The following is a 22,040-nucleotide window of genomic DNA, read 5'->3' as shown; positions in this document are numbered from 1 at the left end:
TCAGGTTAGCCCATCTCTCAAGGGTTCACAATAAAGATTCAAAGGAAGTCAGGCCTCGCCTTGGGCCTTAGTCCTTAGTGGACCACAGTCAGTCTTTAGGGTCATCAATTCCTACTCTTGAGTCCTTGAAAGGGATTTAGCCTTCTATCCCAGGGTTCTTTCATTCTTCTTCCCTTCCTGAATTCCTGGCCCTACTGAAATAGTGTATCCCACCCCTTACCCCCATGTTCAGTCTGTCTTCTTTTCTCTTGTGGCTGCTATTATTGCCTCTGGGTCCTCTTTCCTAGCATCTACATGTCTCTTCTTGTTCTTCCTTTCGTTGCTTCACAATTCAGATTATATGGTGCATTTCAGAGAGTTTTATTCAATGAGGAAACACTTGTTAGGTATACATAGTAGGCATTTAACAAATGCTGGCTAAACTGATTTCTGTCCTGTCTTTGGGACTAGGCACCAGTATCACTATTTTGGTCATAGCTGGACTAAAGGAAAAAAAAACACAAAGATAACACCCAGATAAGGTCAGAAGGATTTGAGTCCCACTCAGTACCATGGATTCCATGGATGTCTTCTTCCTCGTTGTTCTTTTCTCGAGTTTTTTAGCCACTGGGGCTTTTGCCTTCTCCTTCTCCTTTGTTTTTTCTTGTTTCTCTAGCTCTTCCATATAGGCATCATAAATCTCCCACTGAACAAGAAGGAAAGAAGAGAGAAATTATACTTGGAAATGTAATTTTAAAATAACGGGACTCCCTCATTAAGTGATCCAAAGGCCATGTAGTGACACACAGCTGGAGCCAGGCATGGACCATTTTTAAAATACCTAGTCCCACTGGTAGGTAGCAAGAAATGGAATAAATTATCTCACAGTAGTAAAACTTTTTTTTAAGCTCTAATTCTCTCTGATCATTTGCAGGATTCTGAATGTGATGACAAAAAAGTAAAACAAAATTCTTTCCTGGGGGTTAAGAACAAAATGAGGCCTTAATCCCACCCTGGTTTCCTTGGTCTGTGTTAGAAAGTTATAGATAGTACTTACTAAACCTTTTCAGCAAGAGGTGTCTGAAACCCAGATCTAAAAGTGGAGTGGGAGAGAACAGTAATAAATTAGAGAGGAGGGCAATGCTATGTGGTAGATAGATTTGGAGCCAGAAAATGACAATTTCAAATCTCGATTGTTGCATTTGCCTCAATGTGACCTTGGTCAAATCATTTCTCGATGGGCCTCAGTTTCCCCATCTATAATTACCAGCATTTAGAAAGCACTTTAAGGTTTTTAGCCTCACAACAACTCTGGGAGGTTCTATTATAACCTCTATTTCACAGATGCAGAAATGGAGGCAGAAAGTAGTGAAATAATTTGGCTAGGGTCAAATTTGAACTCAGGCCTTCCTGAAAGCAGCCCCAGCACTCTACCACTGAGCTCTCTACCACCCAGATAGCTAAGTAGCATCTGTAAGATGAAGGGGGTGGGCTAGATGATCTTTAGGCACCCTTGCAACTCTAATCATCCTATGCTCTGTTGAATAATGTGGGTCACATTTACAAGGGCCATCCTTGTAAATGATCTGATGGAGAATGCAACTCAGGGGCTGAGGAAACTGGAGAAGTGCAGTATTTACTGCAGCAGATCAGGAGGCCTGGTTTTCCCAATATCAGTCATCTGCCACAAGAATAACCCAGACTGGGGATACTTAACGTCGCAGCAGGAGCAAACCATGGGTTATCCTTTTTTAAAATAATATTTTATTTTTTCCTCTATTCATGTAAAAACAAATTTTTAAGCATTCATTTTTTTTAAAGTTTTGAGTTCCAAATCCTCTCCTTTCTTCTGACTTTCCCTCCCTTCTCTCCTCCCTGAGACAGTCAGCACTCTAATAGAGATTTTATAAAACCATGGGTTATTTTCCTGGCAGCGACTATTGTTTGGGATGCCAAACTCTTGACTTCCTATAGCTCTCCTGTATTAATGCTGCCTTTGGAATGATTCCAACTTTCTCTCCCCTAGAAACCCAAGTAGGAAGAGGTGGGGAGAGGGAGAAAAAGGAGGAGAGGAAATCATGCTTCTACTAGCCACAGAAGGGGCAGGCTTAAATTTTATTCATTTATTTATCTACTTATTGATTGACTCATTCATACATTCATTCATGTATTTATCTATTCATTCATTTCCTTGAACGTCTGTTCTGTCTATCTATTGATCTACTTAGAACGCTGGGTCTTTCCACCTTGCTCCCCGCCGAAGCACAGGGCCCTTCTTGGGCTCAATTCCCCTCTGATCTCTTTAGAATACTGACCAGCTTTGTTTCCAGCTGGTTTGCCCCTCCCTAGGGGTCCCTGTATCAATGCTGAATTTAGTGCTAACACCTGAAGGTTCAGAATTCCCAAGTTCAAGCTCAGCCTCCCACACGGCTGGTAGCCTAGTTAGGTGCGCCATCACACCAGGCCAGGGTCATCACTTGAAAACTTCAGGGATCAGTAAAGAGATAAAAATGACTGACTCGGTCTGGCATGTTAAGGCTTGTAGAGTACTTTGCCACACAATATTTCTCCTTTGATCTTTATAACAACGCTAGGAGGTAGGAACTGCTAGAGCTATTGTGTCCATTTTACAGATGGAGAATGTGAGGCTCAGAGAGGTTAAATGACTTGTGCTTGGCCACACAGTAAGTAAGTTGTGGAAGCAGGACTCAAATCCAAGTCTTTCCTCATTCTCATTCCAGGCTTTTGCTAATGATGTTATCATTAGGGGCTGGCAGTGGAGTGGGTAGATAAGGTGAGTTCAAGGGATATACAATTTTGGAGACTCTAATCCCAAAGGATTAGATTGGGCATACATATTTTCTTGTGTATTCATCAACAAGCATCTTTAAAATTTCTTTTTATCTATCTTTAAAACTCCATTATTATTATTATTTTTGGAATGAACTGTTTTGAACCAGTGGAAGGACATGAGAAATACATCCTCTGAGCTAAATGCTTTCCACCATCATAGATGTACTTTCGAATCCTCATTTTGATGTTCTTTTCTGAATCCTGCTCTCTATATTTTAAAAGCATTTACTACCAGCAAAAATGACTTGGAATCAAATCCAAATGAAAAAGCTCTGGTAAGTCCTGTGCCAGCCCTTCAGAGTCCTCTTTGGGAGGACGTTAGGGGGTTGTCTGGGTTATTATAGTCTCTAGGACCTCCTGAGGTTATTTGCCCCTCCCATTGCCCCAAGATAAACATTCCTCAAATGCCCAGTGAAACAAGTATGGAGACATGGCAGGATAATTCTTTGGTTTCATTTTGCAAAGGAAGAAAAAAATACCACTCTGCAGAAACTGCTGTAAAGACAAACAGAAGGCTCAAAGATGTCTTGCTTGCACTTTTCTAAATGTATTCATCTAAAACGTAAGTTATGGTTTGATTTATTGAGCAATTTGGTTCTCAGAATCTTTCCATCATCTCATTACCAGAAAAACCTCCTTCAGCCTAGAAGAGATCAGCACATTACCCAGGACTTCAATTACATCCTCTGATCTCTAGTTAAGACATAATCAGGAGCAAAGCTTTTCAGAGTAATTTTTTCCAAGCCAACCTCAGGGCTTATGATAGTAATGTAATTGAATAAATTCATATACATAAATGAATTTTTACATTTCCTTAAATATGATGGCATCATGTGCAAACCGGAATCTAGGACAGCAAAATGAATCTCTAGGGTACTTAAAGTATCAGAGCAGCCAGAACACACATTAGGTGCCACTGAAAAGACAGAAGGGATCCCAGCCTGGGCTCACTGAGTTTGCAGTGTATTTAAAAACCCTGAGAGGGTTGGATATCCCCCAGTTCAAAAAGTGTGAAACAGAGGCAGTGAAAGGTAAAATGAGTCCTATATTAGAGCAGGGAATAACAGGGAGCCATTTTATATTAATTAGGCCATACGCCATCCTTGGGACTTTAAGTTGGCCAAAGCAGGTTTACCTGATTAGCTGTGGCAGAGAAGGTTGCTCTAGGGGGAGGTTCCATTTGACACTCTCGGGCCTAGAAAAAAAAAAGATAAGAAATAACATACGTCTTTAAATACTTTAGCACAGTAGTTCCCAAATTTTTTTGGCCTACTGCCCCCTTTCCAGAAAAAATATTACTTAGCGCCCCCGTCACATACCATCACCACCCTCTTACAGTTATTCACCGCCCCGCCAATGCATCTGTGGCCATCACCACTCCCCCTGGATTGCTGCAGCACCCACCAGGGGGCAGTCATTCCCCCTTTGGGAATCACTGCTTTAGCATTTACAGAAAAAAAATAGAACACTATCCAAGTATAGTTGGAACAGGAAATTTCACGTGAACTCATGGGAAATATGGCTGGAGAAGATGGATGAAATAACTAGTATGGATTCAGATTTCTAAATTTTCTCCCACCTCTATCTGGGCATTTCAAAAAAAAGTGTCCTGTAGAAAGCAAGTTGAGAGAAATAGTATTGCACTCTTCAACATGGAATATGCTTAAGGTGGATTGGTATAGATTCTCAGGAGGTTAGACGTTGAGGGGGAGTTCTGATGGATTTCCTCCAGGTCCAGATTCAAAAAGTGGGGCTTCCTAGATTGGAGGTATTGGACATACAGCTGGCAATGCCTGTGTGGCCACAACCTTTCCAAATATAGCCTGAACTAACTGAAAAAGGAATTGGAGAATCTTTAATAAAGTAAATAAAAATTAAACATAGATAACATTATATTTTTTAAAACTAAGTCAATATGGAGACCACAGGGATTCTTATGTAAAGATTAGTGGTCCTAATTCCTATCTAACTTAGATACATTTTAGCCTTTGGTTCTCTGAGCAAGATCTCTGCTCTGTTTCAGGAATCCTAGGACTCCATATGGGGTAACTTAGTGTTCTTATCATTCAGATGATCCCAACGCAGCAGTTTGAATCCCTCCAGAACAGTGGTGATGTCATTATCTTATTGGTTTTGCTCCCTCTACTCTCTCTTCTTCAATCCATTTTTTATATCACTGCTCGATTAATCTTCCTAAAACCAAAGTCTTCACACATCATGCCCTTGCTCAAAAACCTTCAGTGATTCCCCACTTCCTGCAAAAAAATAAAATCTCCTTTCCTTAACATTCAAAATATTCTATAATCTGGCCCCTACTGCGATCATTTTATTTTCCATGACTTCCCCCCATAAACCAAACTTGAGTCTCACAAGGCCCCTGTTCTTTGTAAATCTTAAAGCTCAATAGAAGCATGTTAATAATAATAATAATAAGTTTCTTCCAACTATTTCACCACTAGTGTTCTCTTTTTCATTTGAATTTCTGTAGCATTTGTTGTTGCACTATTCAAATGGCACTAAGTATATGCTATAGTTTGAATTGCTAGAGGTCTCTTTTCATTGATGCAACTAGTTTTCCCATGATATTTTAAGCTCCTGGAGGTCAATTAAGCTTACCTAATGTATTTCTGTATCTCTACAGCCTCACTCTCACCCTGAATATTTTGTATTTAATAAGAACTTAGTAAATAATTATTATTGGAGATGATGGTGGTGATGATGATACCCAGATTGTTACTCCTGGATTGGGTGTATCCTTGGGTATATCTGGGGAGGGTTGTTGTTGTTGTTTTTTTTTTTTAAAGAAGACCTGTGGGTGGGGTTTAGTGTTGTGCCTTACCCGTAAAGGGTTGTTGAATGTCTGAGATGCTCTTTCACTAAAATTAAACTGGTTGGTGAGTTTCCGTTCCTTTGGCTTTCTAGGTGTGATGGTTTCTTCGCCTTCTGCTTCCCCTTCAGCCGCCTGGAAAAGGACAAAACAATGTTCAGCTTTTGAGCTAAGAGAGAATCACTGTGACTGTTTTTTTTTTTCCCTTGAAAGTCAACTGAACTTCAGTCTAATGGAGACCGGGTGAGGAATAAAGGAAACATGGAACAGATTTCACAGAATCTTGGCTAGAAAGGATTTCAAAGTGCTTCTGGTACATCACCACACACCATTCCCAGGAAGCAAGTGATGGATCAAGTGTTTCCTTGATACCCTCTAGTGACAGAACTCACTATGTCCAGAGGCAGCCCATTCCATTTTTAGTTTCAATTAGGAATTTCTTCCCCCTTACATCAAACTTAAATCAGCCTCTGCAAATTTCACTCACTGATTCTACAGTCTGGGGACAAAAAGAATTTTAATTCTTCTTCTGTTCGGCAGCCCTTCAATCAATCCTCATGAGACCCAATCTTGAGGTCTTTTATCAACATGGCCACCCTCCTCCAGATATTCGATAGCTTATCAATGTCCTTAAAATGTGAATCTGTGGTACAAATGGCTCTAAGATCATTTGTTTTCCGAATCATATCCTTCCAATGAACGAATACAAAGAATCAGGGGTGGATAAAGAGGAAAAAAAGATATTTGTTTTTGGGAGATGGAAAAGTCAGCAGCATTTCAATAAGGAGCATTTATTCAATAAATCATAACAACAATAAATCCTATCGCTGTTTTCAGAGTGCTTTCCTTACAATCATCATGTGACAAGGGTAATATATGTATTATCCAAATTTTAAGAAGAAGAAACCGAGAGATCAAGTGACTGACCCATGATCACACAATCAGTACTAGTATCTGAGATCTGGTATAATGTTTTGAGAGAGGAACTTGGAGTCAGGAAGACCTGGTTGCTTAAATATCACCTTGGAAACTTATCTAAATAAGAATTTTACAGAACTTTACTACGGCTTTAGATTTACAAGGAGCAGGTTCAGTTATACTAAGTAACTCTCTAAGGTTTAGGTCCCCAGAAAGAACTTCTAGTAATATTAATATCTGTCTTCTCTCTATCTCAAGGTTCATAGTTTACAAGCACGCATTCAGGCTAACAAAATATAAGGCTTAGGATATATTTCATTTAACCCAACAGAAAATGCAAAGAATTTATCTGTTCAGTTGTTTCAGTCATGTTTGACTCTTTGAGACCTCATTTTGTGTTTTCTTGGCAAAGATACTGGAGTGGTTTGCCATTTCCTTCTCCAGCTTATTTTACAGTTGGGAAAACTGAGGCAAACAAAGTGACTTGTCAGTGTCACACAATTAGGAAGTGTTAGAACTCAGAAAGATGAGTCTTCCTGACTCCAGGCTTGCTGCCTGATGCCATAAATTATTAAACTATAATTCTAAAGCTCTTTCCCATTAACCTTGTCCTTGTGTAGGGACAATCCTCTAGACTCCTAGTACTTCCCTGGGCCAGTTGCTCTGCCCTGCTCTCCTCTCAAAGGGGAAAGCATTAGAGCTGTTAGAGCAGGGGTCGGCAACGTATGGCTCTTGAGCCATATCTGGCTCTTTTGAGGGCCAGATATGGCTCTTTCTGCAGGAGCCATAAAGTCAATTTTTTTTCAGGCACTGTTACAGGAGCGCGCACTGTGAGCACTGTACGGCTCTCACGAAATTACATTTTAAAAAATGTGGCGTTTATGGCTCTCATGGCCAAAAAGGTTGCTGACCCCCGTGTTAGAGAATCGTACAGTCTTGTCAGATCTGAGGTTGAAATGCCCCCAAATAGGGAAAGAATCTGGAATCACAAAATGAACACATGCTCAATGGGTCATTTAGAGTTGTTTTCTCTGTTATTAGTAAATAAAAACAGTTCATATTTGTATATTTTTGCTCTGCTCTGTTTCCTGTCTTCCATCCTACTTCATTCTCTAGCAGTCTCATTCCTGTCTTCAAATACAGGGATACAATTGGCTCTGCCTCTGCTTTAAAACTCATTCATGCCATGCATGCGTGATCAGCCTACCCAGGTCACCTGCGGGAAAGTAGCCCAACGAGGGTCCCAGCTCTCCCTCCCTGTGTACATGCTCTTCGGCTTTCCAGCAATCCTTCATGTGGGTGGGGGTTCAGGGTGGTGCCGATGGAGAAAAAATTTAATGAGAATTAAAGAGCATTTAGGAAACCTCAGTTTTTCAAACTCTCAATATCAGTCTTTTTAGTTTAAGGTTTAAAAATTAAGAGCTCTTAACCTGGGCTCATTTGTTTGTTCTATACACACACGCACACACAAACACACACACACACCCCGTGTATGTGTATTTATGCACACATGTACATATGCATATATGAATATAAAAGCTTATATGTGTAGATGTAGATATATTATATAAACACATAGAAGAGATACAAGTGTAATACAGTTTATATATTCTATTATACATACATATTATGTATAGGATGAGTTTATGGGCCCATGCATAATTATGCATATTAATAAATATATTTGTCTTCTATTACTTTTTATTCTCCATGTCACATAATCTATTTTTCTTCTCATTCTCATAGTTGGGGAGGAACTTATCAAAAATATGCCTAAACAAACAAAACAAAATTCCTCATTAGCCAGATCAAAAAAATAGATGTGGTGATCTGATCTGCCCCTTAAGGCTGTTGCCTCTGTCAGAAAGAAAGAAGCATGTTTCAGCATGTCCTCTGGAATTATGGTGGGTAATTGCTAATAAAGGCAGCTAGGTGGCACAGTGGATAGATCATTGGGCCTGGTGTCAGGAAGACTCATCTTCCTGAATTCCAATCTGGTCTCGGATATTTACTAGTTGTGTGATCCTGGGCAAGTCTCTTAACACCATTTGCCTTAGTTTCCCCATCTTTAAAATGAGCTGGAGAAGGAAATGACAAACCACTCCAGAATCTTTTTCTTTGAAATTTTCAAAGAAATCTCAAATGGGATCAGAAAGATTCAGATGAGAATGGAAAAAAATGACACCACCACAACTGCTAATAACTATATTTCAGTATCATTGGTTTCCTTTTTAATCCTATGTATTTCTTTTTGCGTGTTTTAAAAATATTATTCTGAGAGAGGGTTCTTTGTCTTCACCATACTGCCAGAGGGATCCATGACACACAAAAAGGTCAAGAATCTCTGTTTTTAACATCTCTTTCCCAAGAATTCTCATTGTATTATGCTTACATCTCGACAATGATGCTTTAAAAAAACAAAAACAAACAAAACAAACAACCCTTATCTTTCAAGGAGGGAGGGAAGGGGGAGGGGTGGGAAAGAATATGAATCATGGAATCATGGAAAAATATTCTAAATTAATTAATTTTTAAAAACCTTACCTTTTGTCTCATTAACTCTAAGACAAGAGGACAAGGGATAGGCAAACAGCATTAAGTGACTGGCCCAGGATCACACACAGCTAGGAAGTGTCTGAGGCCAAGTGCCTGGTCAAATGTGAACCCAGGTCCTCCCTGCTCCACATCAGGCTCTCAATCCACTGTGCTACCCAACTGCCCCCTCACTGATGATACTTTTCACCTTCTGCTTTGTTTCAGTCATTTGTAAAATGCATCTCAGCTTTTCAACCTGACCGTAAGTCTCATAAGCTACTTCTTTGAACCATCAACCCTCCTCTCTACTTTCTCCACCTAGCATGGAGTCTTGTACACACTACACACATTCAGTAAATGTTAAGTGAATAAAAATTAGTCAATCCAATTCTCTTTTTTTAAATGATCTTAGCTATCTGAATGATATTTCTCTCCCTTAAGTTCTTCTACTTCCATAGGTGGAAAACAAAATTATAACTTTATGGTTTTTTTTTTTTTTATCCTGGGACTCCAATCTAGGAGCATAGGGCCACAACCAGTAGGCAATGGGTCACACAGTCGCTCAGGGGCACCCAGCTGGGAAGTGTCTGAGCCCAGACTTGAACCTAGGACCTTTCATCTCTAGGCCTGGCTCTCAATCCACTGAGCTAGCCCAGCTGCCCCTACTTTAGGTTGCAGTTTCTTTAGCAGATGTAGTTTTTACAGGGTGGGGTTGCTAGCCCCACGCCCAACCCTCCTCCTTTTTCATCCGGGCTAGGGACCGTCCTTGGCCCAGGAGTGGTAAGGGTGGGCAATAGGGGTCAAGTGACTTGCCCAAGGTCACACAGCTGGAAGTGTCTGAGGCCGGACTTGAACCTAGGACCTCCAGTCTCTAGGCCTGGCTCTCAATCCACTGAGCCACCCAGCTGCCAATTTTATGTTTACTTAATGTTTATTATAACTAGATTGTACTGTGGCCCTATTCTGAAGCTTTGTTGTGATCTGGAGGTTATGCTAGTTGAATGCCAACTGACAGATACTTATCATCTGAAAAGCTCTGCAAGTGGCCCAGGAGGGCTAAGTGCATGAGGGCTCATCCCCAGATTGGCTATAGAGTGATGGATTTTTTTTGGAGAGAAAACCCCTTGAAAAATAGTTTTCTAAATCATAAGAGATTTGCAATCTGTGTCAGCAGGGAAAATATCCAGACTGACAAAATCCCAGATCCTTGAAAAAGGGAAGTATTTAGCACATTCATCTTATATAGGTAGGGCATGATCTTATGTGCTGATATAATTTAGAACATGGTGAGATCCTTGATATAACCAATACATGAATTTCTTTCAACTTGAAAGGATTTTCCTAAGAGAATCAGTGTATGCTGAATCAGGTTCCAGTTGGGGCACTAATTATCTGGAAAGCCTTAGGTGAGTTACTTCTTTTTCCTGGGTGTTCTTATCTGTAAAATGAGCCTGTTGAGCCTGCAGCTGCTCGGGTTGCTCTAGTTCCAACATTCAGTATGTCTACAGTTCTGGGCTCGAATACTTTACCTGAACCTCTGCTTGACTCCCGGCTTCCTTTGGTCCTTCTTCCCCTTCCCCTTCGCCTTCTCCTTCACCACCACCTTCTGCTTCTTCAGTTGGCGGTACTACAGTCTCTTGAGAACCTTTCCAAAAAAAAAGAAAGAAAAACAAAGACAATTGTTTAAGTGTTACCCATTTATGTGGCCTTGAATTCATATTCTTCAAACTCAAGTCTTTTTACTGGTTCACATCTATAAAACCACTTGATAATTCGACCTTGCTAATAGAGTCATCAAAGGACACCCCTGAAAGTCTGGGAGGCACAGGACCTAAGCTTCAGACAATCGGTAGCTTTCATTTTTTCCATAGCTGAAGACTGACTTTCTGTCATCTTTTATGTTTCTGTTTGAAAGAAAAGAGAACCTACAATTTTCACAGCTGCCTCTGGGTTAAGTGAAAGCCTACCTGTGATTGATGCTGCTCGGAACTTCTGCCGTCTTCCTTCATCTGAGTCTTTAGGGATCATGTTCCCAATCAAGCTGAAGTGGACGGCTAGTTGGTCTACAAAACTTATATGTTTAAATGTCCCTTCCTAAGGAGGGAAAATAGGGAGTCAAATCAGTAGGTTCAATATTTTATAGGAGGAAAGAATTAGGTACATGCCTTTTCCCCCAAAGCAAATAAAGTAAAGCCTTAATTAGTTAGGAAATGTCTTACTAATGCTTTGATACCAAGGTCACAGGTCATTCATATAGTGTGACAGATCAGTATTCCTAGGTGCTGGAAAAGCAAATACAATAAATAAAACAATCCTTACTCACAGGAAGTTTACATGCCAATACTAGAGACAACAAGGACACATACACACACATAAAGGGAGGACATTGACTTTTGAGGGGATCAGGGAAGGTTGCCTATATATAAGGTGCTACCGGAGCTACTTTGAACAAAGAGAAGGACTCTTGAAGGTCTCGGAGGGAGGGAGACAAATATACCTCTCCTCATATCATACCACCCTGGAAGAACTGAAAGTTCTTCCCAGTGCCAATTCTGAATGCAGCTGTGCAAAGAAGCTGAAGCTTGGAATGGGGCTGCCTTCACTTCAGTTATAGAGCCCCAAATTCACAGATTTTTAAAATTAAAAGAAAAGAAAAGGAAACAAGCAAACCACAAAAAAACCACCTCGACATAGAATGTTATCTTGGTGACAGGGAAGACTAAAACACAAATTTAGAAGACAACAAAGTCAATACTGTTGCATCTAAAGCCTCCAAGTAAAATATGAATTGCTTTTAAGCCCAAAAAGAATATAGAACTCAAAAAGGATTTTAAAAATCAAATAAGAGAAATAGAAGGAAAATTGGGAAAATAAGTGAGAGAAGTGATGCAGGAAAATCATGAAAAAGAGTCAATAGTTTGGTTAAAGAAAGCACAAAAAATACTGAAGAAATTAATATCTTAAAAATAAATAGGTCAATTGGTAAAAGAAGCACAAAAATTCAATGAAGAGGAGAACTTTTTCAAAAAAAGAACTGGCCAAATAGAAAAAGAATTTCACAGATTCACTGAGAAAAAGAACTTCTTAGAAAGTAGAATGGGCCAAATGAAAAAGGAGGTACAAAAGGTCACTCAAGAAAATAATGTCTTAAAAATTAGAATTGGGCAAGTGGAAGCTAATAACTACCTGAGACATCATGGAAAAAATATAGGAAAGGAAAAAATAAAAGTCAAAAGAATGGAAAAATAGAAGAAAATGTGAAATCCATCATTGGAAAAACAACTGACCAGGAAATACAGGAGATATAATCTAAGAATTAATAGGAAACCTGAAAGCCATGACCAAAAAAAGAGCTTAGACATTATATTTCATGAATTCATCAAGAAAAATTGCCCTGATATTTTAGAACCAGAAGACAAAATAGAAATTGAAAGAATCCACTATTCAGCTCCTGAAAGAGATCCCAAAAGGATAACTCCCAGGAATATTATAGCTAAATTCCAGAATTCTCAGGTCAAGGAGGAAATATTGCAAACAGCCAAAAAGAAACAATTATCATGGCACTACAGTAAGAATAACACAAGACTTAGCAGTTTTTACATTAAAGGATAAGAGGACCTAGAAATGTGATATTCCAGAGGGCAAAAGTGCTAGGGCTTCAACCAAGAATCACTTGCCCAACAAAACTGAGCATAATCTTTCAGATATGGCCTCAGACACTTCCCAGTTGTGTGACCCTGGGCAACTCACTTGGCCCCCATTGCCTACCCTTACCACTCTTCTGCCTTGGAGCCAATACCCAGTATTGACTCCAAGACGGAAGGTAAGGGTTTAAAAAAAATTGGCTCAGTAAGGGAAGAACATACATAATCAATTTGGTATAGAAATCTATCTTACTCTACAGGACAGTAGGAAGGGAAGGTGATAAGAGAATGGGGTGGACTGATAGAAAAGATAGGTAAAGTGCTGGCCAGAAATTTAAACAGGGAGAGATAGGATGACGAGTAATACACAGTAATCATGATGGTGCAAAATGTTTTTACAAGTCTTTCTAATAAAAGGCCTCATTTCTCAAATACATAAAGAAATAAGATGAATACATAAGAATACAATTCATTCCCCAGTTGATAAATAGTAAAAGGATATGAACACCTAGCAGTTCTCAGACAAACTAATTAAAGCTTTCTATAGTTGTACCAAAAAATGCTCTAAATCACTATTGATTAGAAAAGTGCAAATTAAAACAACTCTGAGTTACCACCTCACACCTATCAGATTGGCCATTATGGCAGAAAATGAAAATGACAAAACTTGAAGGGGATATGGGAATACTGAGACATTAATGGAACTACTGGGAGAGTTGTGAAAAGTATTCAATCATTCTGGAGAATAATTTGTACCTATGCCCAAAGGGCTATAAAACAGTATGTACTCTTTGACCCAGCAATACTATCAGTAGGTTTGTATCCAAAAGAGATAAAAAACAAAGAGGGTAAGGACCTATGTACAGAAATATTTAAAGCAGCTCTTTTTGTGGGGCCAAATAATTGGAAAACGAGAGAACATTCATCAATTGGGGAATGGCTAAGTAAGTATATGACAAAATGGAATACTATTGTGCTATAAGAAATGATAGGCAGGAAGAGCTCAGAAAAACCTGGAACTTGAAGCAGAATGAAATAAGCAGGTTCAGGAGAACATTGCACACAGTGACAGGATTATTGTACAATGAACATTCTCAGAAATACAATGATCCAAAACTATCCCAAAGGACTCATGATAAAAATAGTCATCTGCTTCCAGAGAAAAAGAACTGATAAGAGTATGCATCCAAACCAAAGAAAACTTTTTCATTAAAACATTTTCTAATACAAATTTCCTTCCACAAAAGGGTTAACATGGAAAAATTTTTACGTGATTGCACATATAAAATCTACATGAGATTGCTTATCATCACAAGGGTTTTGGGAAAGAGGGAGTGAATTCAAGACTCAATATTCTTTGGAAAATGTTGGAAACTATTTTTGTATGTAATTGGGGGAGGGGAAGTAAAACCATAGTGTCTTAGGAAAAAGAATAGGGAAATTTGAATGAAGGGTAGGTTTGGCAATGGGATAAACCAGTAGAGATGAGTTCTGTTTAAGGTGGGTGGAATTTGAAAGGCCTCCAATAATGTCCAGTTTGAAATATCAAAAACTATCCAACATGTCCACCAGCAATGTGGGATTGAAGCACATGGGAGAAATTGGGGATGGATATGGATAGATCTGGGCTTTACCAGCATATACACTCATAAAAATGAGTGAAGTCATTGAGAGAGGGAAGAGTCTGGTCTAAAATAAACCCAAGGAATACCTATAGTTGCATGATCCCAGATCATGAATATGAAGTAAAAGTAAATATGTCTGTATTGTTAGTACTTTTTGCTCCTTGCCTTGCTACCTACTTGCTACCTACTAATTAAGAGGTAGAAGGGATAAAGCTTTGAATTCAAGATCAGGAAGACTGAGATTTAGTACAATTTCAGCCTCTAATTAGCTGTGTGGTCCTGGGAAATTCATTCAACCTCAGTGTGCTTTATTTCCTCATCTGTAAAATGAAGATATTATCCCCTACCTCTCAGGATATTCTCCCTATGGTGGTCATGGGAGTAAAAATACAAAAAAAATTGCAATGTGCTCTCAAATCTTAAAACACTATATAAATGTTAGCTATTATTTTTAGCTATAAGCAAGCTAAGGGAAGACGTTTATGTATCAAGATATTCGAGAAGTACCAAAGATACCTAAAAGAAACACTACTAGCAATGGGTCCAGCTTATTCAAAACAGTCAAAATGAACCACCAAAAGAAAACCTATAGGTTGGTTAAACTGTGGAATAGATTAGTTTCACTCAGAAGACAGGGCAAGTTGATCTTTAATATAACTTCTGCTAATAGAGTAACTACTTACATTTCTAGAGTGCTTTTTTTTGGTTTTAGAATATTTCACACTCATTACCTCATTTGATTCTCACAACTCATATGAGAAAATAGGATAGACCTTCAGAGGAAAGGATCTATTCTGGTTTTACTGCATAGGCTTCATAGCACAACCACTTTTCTGAGTTCTTCCAACTCTAAATAATTATAATAGCAATTATTATAATGATGATGATGATGATAACTGTATTCATATCGAGCTTTGCCTACATTATTTTAATCGATTCTCAATAAAACCCTTGAGGAAGGTAGTGTAAAGATTATTGTTCTCATTTTCTAGATGAGATAATTAAAGCTCAGACAGGTTGTCAAAGGTGATTTATGGAATAAGTGATGGAACCACAAACACAAGTCCTCTTTGCATTATGCCACACTGCTTTTCATTGGAAGATTTTCAATTCCAGTGAACTCCAAGAAGGCCGATGGCCCAGAAAACAATTCAAATATGCTATAGGAAAGGTAATGTATTTGTTCAAGTGTTTTCCAATGTAAGATTTTAAGCCAAGGATCAATACCATGCAGAAGCATTTTTAAGTTTCCCAGGGAGAAGATGCTCAGCAAGGGTTTATTGTTAACATTTTGATCAGGGTTGAGGGATTTTGTTGAAAGAAAAAAGATCTGCATGTAAAGAGTTACAGCAGGATTTTCACCAAGTTAATTTTCAGACTCAGATTATACTTTTAAATGCAAATCAACTGCTACTGACTGGCAAGAGTCAATATCCCTTGTGGGAAATAGTTTAACATCAAGGAAGCTGGTGAAAAAAGGACTATATTTAGCCACTGTATTTATACCTGGAATGGGCGGCCTTCTAGCTAACATAAGGGTAAAAAGGAAGGCAAAATAATGTATTATAAAAAAGCCACTCCTTTGATTTCAGTGACCAACCCCATGCATGTGGGTCCTAAATCTATGTTTTCAGCCCTGACTTTTTCTTAGCTCCAGGTCTGCCTTTCCAGTTGCATGTCTTCATTTCTAGCCATAGATCCCATTGGTGTCTCTAATACTAAATTCATCATCTCTCCAAAAGTGGCTTCACTTTCCTTGTTTGTTTTTTAACCCAGACAAGTTTTAATGAACTATTGACCAAAATACTGATTCAGTGTGGAATTTTAAAATATGTAAATATATACATGTAATCTATTATGTACCAATGTAGAACTGAGCTTTGGTCCTTCTTCTCGCCTTCCATTGCCTTTGCTTATCAGATTTTTCTCTCCCTCAGAAAGGCATCTCACTCTTTCTTCTTACCATCACCCTTCTCTTTTCCATCAAAGAAGATTAGAATTGTTATTTTGAGGCAGAGCTCAAGAACCTTAGCAATCATTAGTAAAGTCTATGTACAAATGAGGAGGAAATTAAGTGAATTGCCTAGGTTCACCCAAGTTAGTAGCAGAGGCAGAAGTAGGAGTGATTCCTCATGATTTGCTAAAACTGTACTTTTGCAGAAATTCCAGGGGGAAACTATGATGACTCTAAATTCTAATACTAAAAATCCATATTTTATTTTACATTTCATAGAAAAGCTCCATTCTAATGTCTCAATATCAGTGTCTGCTTCATTCAGGAGAGTTACCTTAGGCCACGTCCAAGTTATTAAGTTTTTTTCCCTTGACTTGAATTTAGTCAAAATCTGCCTTGCTTTCTTTGTCAACAGTGATTTGGTCTTGAGAAGCCCCCTTTTGGTCCACGAAAGTAAAAATTACTGTTTTTCCTCAACCTCTGCTTCAGGATCATCAAAGAAATTTAAATAGTATGAATAGACAGGGATTCTAAGGATGTGAGGACAGTCCATCTCATTCTCAATAAGCATATGACAATGATTCCAGACATTTAAACCTCACAGAGCCCCAGAAAAGGGCCAGATTCTACACAGGGATGCTGACATGCCTATGGCCAACTAAGCAGGAAGACAGTCCCTGATTCATCTAGCCCAGCCAGAAATCCCTTTGGTTCATTAAGTATACCACTTTTAAAAACCAACAAGAATGTGGGGGCTATATGCCCAACAATGATAAATAAAGCACCATTTTGTTTGTAATCTTTCCTAGAAATCACTTCTAATAAATTGGTTCCCCAAGGAGAGGTGGGAATTCTTTCCTAGTCCACAAATATATCACTGATCTTTTTTATTCCCATGAGACTATAGTCATATTTGGAATAGAATAGACTACCATTCAAATAGTTTCCTGATTTCAAAAGGCTTAAGATCACAGATGTTGGTTCCCATGGTTACTGAACCTTCCAGCTAAGCTCTGCTTAAGGTAAAGAATCAGGTATGTAAAAGTCAACAGGATGAGACCAGTCAATGCATTAAAAAAAAAGTTTGTGGCACCCACATGCAGTCCAGGCAAGGTAATGCTGGAACTAGGTGCTGGGTAAAAACCAGCTTCCACATTCTTCCTCTTAGGCTGCATGGTATCTTTTTATGATCTCCCTTCTTTCCCCCTTGAAGGCTGTTTTTTTTTTTTATTTTAAACCCTTAACTTCTGTGTATTGACTTATAGGTGGAAGAGTGGTAAGGATAGGCAATGGGGGTCAAGTGACTTGCCCAGGGTCACACAGCTGGGAAGTGTCTGAGGCCGGATTTGAACCTAGGACCTCCTGTCTCTAGGCCTGGCTCTCAATCCACTGAGCTACCCAGCTGCCCCTGAAGGCTGTTCTTGATGTTTACACTGGTCTGACTTCATCTTTCTGTGGTGCAAAGACATACAGAAAAGGGTATAATTTTCATAAACTTTGATGGTAGGTGATCTGTGTAATGGATGGAATTGTAATTTTAAGATAATCAAGATAATTTGCCTTTCTTTACTTTTCTTTGATTCAATTTAACCCCAAAAAATATTAAGCCCCTAATCTGTGTAAAACCATTGTACTATACTTGGGAACACAAAGACAAAGACAAAACAGTCCTTGCTTCCATTGTTTTAGGGAGACATGAGAGAGGCACATATGAAAACTAGACAAGGGAAATTGAAGATGGAGAAAATACTAAATAGCTAGGGGGATCAGACAAGGCACCACGGAAGAAATCAAATCTGAGTTGGATACTGAAAAAAAGTAAGGATCCTGGTGAGCTGGAGCCAGTTCTGACTGACTTAGCAGAGCCTAATTGCCATAATGTCAGTGTGAGCATTCACACTTTCAAAATCAGCAAATGCTACAGATCAGGGCTTGATTTATTGCTTCATTGATTGTCTAGACTTAAGAAAGGGATGGAAAAAACGTTATTAATGCAGATTAAATTTAATCTATTCTGCTTTCAGGTTTGTTTCAAAGAGCCAGTTATATATTTCCAGCATACAATTTCTGAGAGGAAGAGTTGAGAAGGCACAGAAAATAGTTTATACCAGTGATGGGCAAACTTTTTAAAGAGGGAACCAAAGGAAAGGAAATGCTCATCTGTCAGTCTGTTTCTAAGGCAACTCTTTCAAAGTTTCATTGTATTGTATCCTACTCATCGTATTAGTCAGATTAGGAATAATGTCCTGCTGCTGGATAGAACATTTCAGGGGGCTGCATCTGGCTCGCCAGGCAGTAGTTTGCTCATCACTGGTTTATACAAATGCATGGAGACAGACATTAAGTTATCATTCAGTTTAAGAATGGGGGAATTCTTTTAAATGTACTTCCAATTATCTTAATGCTGGTGTGTTATTTGTGCATTTGTATACTGACGTTTATAAAGCCTAGAAAATGGAATTTTGAAGTCTGGTGTAAATTAAGGCATTCAGTAGAGGGGGGAAAGGGTTTGTAGGTGTAGTGGGAATGGGCATTAAGATAGGATGCAGGGGCAAAAGGGAGAGGTGCATCAGATCTATGACTCCAAGAAGATAATTTGGCTCAGAGACCCATAAAGGAATAAGATGCTAATGACCTTCAGTCGGAGGGGAGGGATAGAGGTTCAGTGATTATGTAAGATTATAGAGGAATAAAAAACATATATCCCTTGTACTGACTTGGAGTTCACTATTGGGTCTTTTGAAATGTTCTCCTAGTATGTCTGTACCAAAGACATCTGGCATATCAATCCCCTTGAAATGGGGGATAGGGTAGAAAGAGTGGAAGCAGTGAGCTGGGAGGGTCGAAAGACCAGTAGCTGAACTAAGCAAATATAGTGAAAAAATTTCACTGGCTTCTGGTGTAATAAATGAACACTAAGGTTCAGCAACTAAAATAATCAGACACACAACTATGAATTGTTTGAAAAAAAAATGAACATAGTAATGTAATACTATTAAGAAAACAAAATAGTTTGGATATCCAACAGATCTGAATTCTCGTCCTATTTATAAGAGATGTGAAAGAAAAGGAATCCTAGGAATCCCGTGTTTTGGACTGCAGGCTCCCCCCAAAATGGCCTATACATTTTAACTGTTGAATCATTTTGGTCCTGTCTGACTCTTTGTGACCCTATTTGGGGTTTTCTTGGCAAAGATCCATGAGTAGTTGGCCATTTCCTTCTCTGGCTCACTTTAAAGATGAGGAAATTGAGGTAGACAGGAGTAAGTGACTTGTCCAGGGTTCCATAGCTAGGCAGTATCTGAGGTCACATTTGAACTAAGGAAGAGGAATCTTCAAGGCCTGGTGCTCTGTCCACTGTGCCACTGACTTGCCTCTACCAATAGGTTAACCCGCCAGGGGACAGATCCCAAGGGTGGAAGGCTGGTGTAGTGTGAAAATTGCCAGGATTTTCATATAACATTGAGAGCCAACCCCTCCTTCCACTCTACCAATATCAAATCACTGCAGCCATCATGACTTGCCCCCATTATTAGCAAATGGGCACAAACAACATCACAAGTTAAAAACACCCGGGTGGTTTTTGAAGGCATCCATCTGAAACTCATGCAGATGAAGTATCTAAAACACTCAATGAAGAGCTAGTAAACAGCGTCCTAATCAAGTTTCCATTTTCTGGTTATGGCCAGAAGGGATTCTGCTTTTACTCACTGGGAATGGGAAAGATGCATTCAGCTTCTCAGTGAAAAAGGCAATTTGAGGCACCCAGCCTCTTCATTATTATTAATTTGTACTCTTCAGTAAGATGCTCAAAATGAAAACCTTATAGATAACTACACAATTCACCTTAACTTATTCTTAGTTAATCTAGAAGAAAGACTACAACTCAAGGTCTCTGTGAAGTGTGCTGGACAGTAATTGCAATTCTTGCCAGAGTCAGAAATCTGTCTGCCTGACTGCAGATTCTGACTGACCTGATATTTATATAGCGCTTTTAAGGTTTGCAAAGTGCTTTACCTAAATTATCTCACTTGAAGGAGTCAGGGTGCTGCAGTGTATGGAAGGGCATGACTAATCTAATCAATTTGCTGTGCTTTATTTCTACGAGGAAGGGTCCAAAACATTGACAAATGTTGGGCATGAGCCAAGCTGCCTGGCTCCAGGGGTCAGGTATTCTCTAGCTCAGCTTCCGGTCTACTGAAGAGCCTTATTAATGGTCCAATCTGCTATCCTAGTGTGTAATAGCCTTAGAAGGTTTCCAGGAAAGTTTTATAGGAAAGAAAGCATTATTATTACATCATCCTGTTACTTTTACTTAGAGAACGAAGGAGGGAAGGGTGGTTGCTTTTTTTCTCCATCAAATACTTCTGCTTGGATGGTTGGTTTTTTCCCCCCTGAAGAATTTGAACAATTTTAGATTATAAGTCTTAGAATAATCAATAAGATAATCTAAAATGTTTATGCAATGCTATTTAGACTTAGTAGTCGGAAATCATTTCTAGAAATGATACAATAAGAGGATGCTTAGGTAAATAAATCTACAACATAATTTCATTATAATTTCCACAGATGGAGGAAGAGCAGTAGAGAGCTTTTAAGTGAAAGACATGGTACTTTTCTGCCACCAGGGAACATTTCCATTTTCACAAAAGAAAAATTCAATGCTTTATTTATATGTAGGCATTCTTTTTTCTCCTATGAAACTATTATCATTATTTCTACTATGAAGCCAAAGTTGTTCTCCAATTCCATTCACACTCTGAGACTTGCCCATTGGTGTTATAAATTTATGTGTGGATGGGGATTATTACTACTGGGAAGGGAGAATGGTCCCATTACCTTGCTTCTGGATTCAGAAGTCAGTCCCATTTATGTTCTTATATGCTTATAATTTATGCTTTGTGTTCAAAATACTCATTGCTAGTCTATTTGGTTGTGGGTCAACTGATTAGAATTCACCCAGAGATGAGTCAGATTCAGATAAGACCTGTGATCCTCTTCTTGGTGGAGCCAAACCAGAAGTTGTTATCAATGTTATCAGAAAGATGCTCCCTAAGACTGAACCCGCATCATCTATGTAGAACTGGGTTGTTTTTTCTGATCACTTTGGTTTACATTTCCTTTGCAATGAATATTATTTTTTCTATTAGGAATGGTAGTACTCACTACAATAAAATTAATTTTCTTCTCTTACTTGGGATTTAGAAAGGTACAAACTATAGTCCATCTACTAGGAAAAGAGGTAAGCTTCCTTGCACCTATATCTTCTCCTTCTCTTCTAACCAATTTCATGCTTTTACAAAAGCTAAAAATGACAGTTTTTTTGAAAACCTTTACCATCTGTCTTAGAATCAATACTGTGTAATGTACACTTCCAAGACAGAAGAGTGACAAGATCTAGGCAGTAAAGGTTAAGTGACTTGCCTGGAATCACACAGCTAGGAAGTTTGTGAGGTCACATTTGAACTCAGGACTTCCCATCTCTAGGCCTGGCTCTCAATTCATTGAGCCACGCAACTGTGCCCTAGAAACTATAGTTTTACAGGGGAGCTAGAAACTAAAATCTTCTCAAGGTAAATGGAGCTTCTGTTCAACAGATTCTAAGCCAAGTAACTATCTTGACTACCTGACTGTAGGTTAGTTCTCAAAACACATCACTGCCACACATAGTCTAGAGCAACGGTCCAACCCCTGGTCTAGAGAAT

General features: G+C 38.8%; 1 protein-coding gene across 1 annotated transcript in view; it reads right to left on the bottom strand.

Annotated features, from left to right (window-relative positions):
- DNAI1 (dynein axonemal intermediate chain 1) overlaps window positions 1-22,040 on the bottom strand; it is a 309,175-nt gene that overhangs the window by 190,351 nt on the left and 96,784 nt on the right. Inside the window, exons 4-8 of the mRNA XM_044678118.1 lie at window positions 11,080-11,206; window positions 10,642-10,757; window positions 5,672-5,794; window positions 3,968-4,027; window positions 551-685 (exon numbers count right to left, since the gene is read on the bottom strand). Coding sequence (XP_044534053.1) covers window positions 551-685; window positions 3,968-4,027; window positions 5,672-5,794; window positions 10,642-10,757; window positions 11,080-11,206 — 561 coding nt within the window. The remainder of the gene's footprint in view (window positions 1-550; window positions 686-3,967; window positions 4,028-5,671; window positions 5,795-10,641; window positions 10,758-11,079; window positions 11,207-22,040) is intronic.

This window comes from Gracilinanus agilis, chromosome 1, assembly GCF_016433145.1.
Source record: "Gracilinanus agilis isolate LMUSP501 chromosome 1, AgileGrace, whole genome shotgun sequence".
Classification (NCBI taxonomy): Eukaryota; Metazoa; Chordata; class Mammalia; order Didelphimorphia; family Didelphidae; genus Gracilinanus; species Gracilinanus agilis.
The sequence above is the reverse complement of the archived record's forward strand: the minus strand, read 5'-3'. Positions and strand labels throughout refer to the sequence as shown.